The 3,771-nt window shown below is 45.5% G+C and overlaps 1 protein-coding gene across 1 annotated transcript; it reads left to right on the forward strand.

Moving 5' to 3' along the window:
- The first annotated feature begins 2,050 nt into the window (after positions 1-2,050).
- On the forward strand, positions 2,051-3,559 carry LOC102248287 (F-box only protein 31). Its single transcript, XM_005879875.1, has 2 exons — positions 2,051-3,487; positions 3,530-3,559. The coding sequence occupies exons 1-2, from the start codon at positions 2,051-2,053 to the stop codon at positions 3,557-3,559; spliced, it is 1,467 nt and encodes a 488-aa protein (XP_005879937.1).
- Positions 3,560-3,771: the final 212 nt, after the last annotated feature.

Below are 3,771 nucleotides of genomic sequence, written 5' to 3' on the forward strand. Positions count from 1 at the left end.
GGGGGGTGGGGGGTGGGGGGGGGAGGTGTGGGGGGTGCCAGAAGAGATTGGACAAAAATCTTACACCTATGGACGAGGACAATGGGGGGCGGGTAAGGGCATGGTGTGGGGTGGGAACCAGGTGAAGGGGAGCTATGGGGGGGGAAAAAGAGGTACAACTGTAATAATCAGAACAATAAAGATTTATTTAAAAAATTCAAGGACAATTAATAGTACATATTCAAGATTATGAAGCACATGGAGAAACAAGGCACCATCAACAAGAACCATAAGAACTACACTTACAAACTTCAGTTATTAGAATTATCAGTGTCTGTGTGTGTGTGTGTGTGTGTGTGTGTGATGTTTAATATAATATTTAATCAGACTTCCAGAGGAGAGGAAAGAAAATGGTTTCCAGGTTATTTCAGAGAGTTAGTGGTGGAGAATTTTCTAGAACTGATAAAATACATAAATTCAATAAACTCAATGAACCTCAAGCAGAATAAATAAAAAGAAAACAACCTTTAGACATGTCATACTAAAATCGTAGATCACACACACATGCAAACACACACATGATAAAAATATCTTAAAAGTAGCCAGACAGAAAAGACAGATAACCCCTAAGAAGCAACAGTTATGCTGACAGTTGGCTTTTTTTTTTTTTTTTTTTTTTTTTTTTTTTGTTTTTTTGCGCGGGGAGACCTGACAGTTGGCTTTTTAAAAACTATAATAATGGAACACAGAAGAGAGTAGAATGATATTTTCAGCGTGCTAGATGCCACATTTGGCCATATAACCAGAAAAAAGGTTTTATAAGAACCAGGGTGAAATAAAGACATTTCTCAACAAATAAAAATTGATCAAGACTGGTACCAACATACTAAAAGAAATATTAAAGGATGTACTTTATGAAGAAGGAAAAATAAACCTATGTGAAAGGTCTTAGGTGCAAGAAGAAATGATTAGCAAATAAAGTGACATGTATAAGAATAAACCTAAACAATATGGAAGCAACCTCTGTGTCCATTAACAGACAATTGGATAAAGAAGATGTGGTACATATACACAATAGAATATTACTCAGCCATATAAAGAAGAAATCTTGCCATTTGCAACAATATGGGTGGACCTAAATTTATTTAATTTATTATGCTAAGTGAAATAAATCAGACAGAAGGGCAAAAACCATATGATTTCACTTCTATGTGGAATCTAAAGACCAAAACAAATGAATAAGCAAAACAAAACTGAGCAGACTTATAGAAAACCAATGGTTGCCAGAAGACAAGAGGACAGGGGGAAGGGTGAAAAAAGTGCAATCTTTTTTTTTTTTTAAATTTAATTTTATTTTTTTAATCTTTAATTTCTTTATTGATTAAGGTATTACACAGATACTGCTGTTTTATAGGCAATGATAAAAAAAAACTTCCTTAATTGCCACCATTAGAAAAAGCCATTTGAGAATCTTATGGAAATTTTAGATTCTTTACCTAGAAAACTGCAGATATGCACATATACAAAATTGTTTTCATTCAGTCTGCTAGAATTGCCCATCCCTGAGACCTATATAAGGGTTTCATTTTTGCACATCATTCATGAATTTAATTCCTGAGTATTTTATTACTTAGGCTGTTATTGTAAATGAGCTCTCTTTCTATTTCATTTTGTTATATTTGTTTGTTGATAACATGGGAAAGCTACTGACTTTTTAAAACAATTCATTTTATCTAACCACCTTTATGAATTCTTTTAAATATAGTTCTTTTCATTTTAAATCTTTTGTGTTCTACATAAGTAATCAAATCACCTGCATTGAATATAATATTGCCTTCTCTTTTCCAGTATTTAAATATGATATATATCATATTAGAATAGTTAAATAATGCTTAATAAAAACAGAGGCGACTGTTAATGGGTATGGATTTAAAGTCCTACAATTGGCTCCTCTCTGAGGGGGTGTGGCTAGGCCCTGGGGGGCGTGGCTGGATCTAGGGCGGGACGAATCAGCTTAAAACCCTGCTGAGGCTGGGTGGCCCACGCTGTGGTGGCTGTTAAGCGTGGAGGCATGGAGGAGTGCGCTTGCCTCTGCGGCGTGGGCTCTTCGAGGGGATGTCGGTGTCATCAGAAGCGCCAGCGCCCCGCTGAGAGGGCAGCGGCCAACGCCAAGCGGTGCCGTCAGGAGTGCCAGCGCCCAGCTGAGATGGCAGCAGTTAACGGCAAGCTGGCCCCGGCAGAAAAGCACGTCGAGGCGGAGGCGGCAGCTTGGTGCTGTGCGGGGAGTGGAGGAATCGCGAGTCCCATGCTGGCCCCGCCGCCCCCGCGCTGCTCGCTGCAGGACCTGCCGGTGGAGATGCTGGTGGAGATCTTCGCCTCGCTCCCCGGCACCGACCTGCCCAGCCTGGCCCTGGCCTGCACCAAATTCCACCACATCCTGCACACCGACAGCATCTGGAGACGGCGCTGCCGGGAGGAGTTTGGCTTTCGTGAAAACTTGCAGGACCTGAAGATGATCGGTATGTCTTATCGAGAACTCTACGCGAAGATGTTCCCATACAGAAACATTTTGGGTTTGTGGCAGCTAGATCATGGCTATAGAACACTGCTGAATGTCGTGGTGGACGGCTTATGCATTACTGGTTGGACGTGCAGGCCTTCCCTTAACACCCATGTGGATGGCCCAATGCAATCCGTGCCCTCGTTCAGAATTCGCCTGACGGAGAGGAAACCAGCCACGGTGGAGTGCATGGAAGGCCTCCACAGCAGGCCCCACCACCGCCACATGCAGACTCAGAAGGACAGGTTCACCATCCAGTGCATCAAGACAGACCACCGAAAGGATTCACCAACGCGGCCTTGGGACGAACGGGGGCGGGTGCTGGTACAGGAGGACGGACAGCAGTATGACTGCCTGACCTACCGCCGCCTCTACCTCCCGCCACGCCACCCGGACGACCTCATCAGGCCAGGCCTCTTCCAAGGCCAATACGATGCCTACCGCCTAACGATTGCCATGCTCAGCTTCCATGGGAAGTATGCCAGGGGCACGAAGATCATGGGAATAACCAAGACGTTAGCGTTAGAGATCCACCTCATGCGCCGCATCCAGCTGCGAGATGGCGAGATCTTCCGCAACTTCAACGAGCTCTCCCTCGTGGTCCGGGAGATTGATGAGCAGGTGATCCGGGAGCAGCAGCAGCAGCAAGAAGATGGGACTGAGGAAAGCCAGGGCCATGGCTGGCAGAGCCCTGCCCTGCCCAGCGTCGGGGAGTCCGGGGCTGCCGCTCCGGAGGAGCAGCCTGTTCCGTTTGTTCTGCCGGTGGGTGTGCACTCAAGGGACCAAAACTTCCCCCGAACCTGCAGGCTGTGTTTCTATGGCGTGCACATGGTTACCTTCCATGGCTTCACCTACCCCAGGCGCTTCCCTGGAGTCTTCATCCTGTTCGATGAGAACCACTTCGGGTTCATCTGGCTGGAGGTGAAATACTTCATCCTGTACAGCAGAGTCCAGAACACCTTCCAGAATGCGGAGGCACCATCCCCGCAGGCCTTCCTGGAGATGCTCAAGAACATTTAGCCCAGGCCCCCTGGGAGGAGCAGCTTGCAAGCACTTTTTCTGCAATCTTTTTTTAAATATGCTTTTAACAAATTGATCTTAGAGAGAAAGGAAGGGAGAAGGAGAGAGATATAGAAACATTGATGAGAGAGGAACAACAACATCGGTAATTGGCTGCCTCCTGCACACCCATACCAGGATCCAGCCCACAACCTGAGCATGTGCCCTGACTG

The sequence above is a fragment of the Myotis brandtii genome, unplaced genomic scaffold, assembly GCF_000412655.1.
Source record: "Myotis brandtii unplaced genomic scaffold, ASM41265v1 scaffold61, whole genome shotgun sequence".
Lineage (NCBI taxonomy): Eukaryota > Metazoa > Chordata > Mammalia > Chiroptera > Vespertilionidae > Myotis > Myotis brandtii.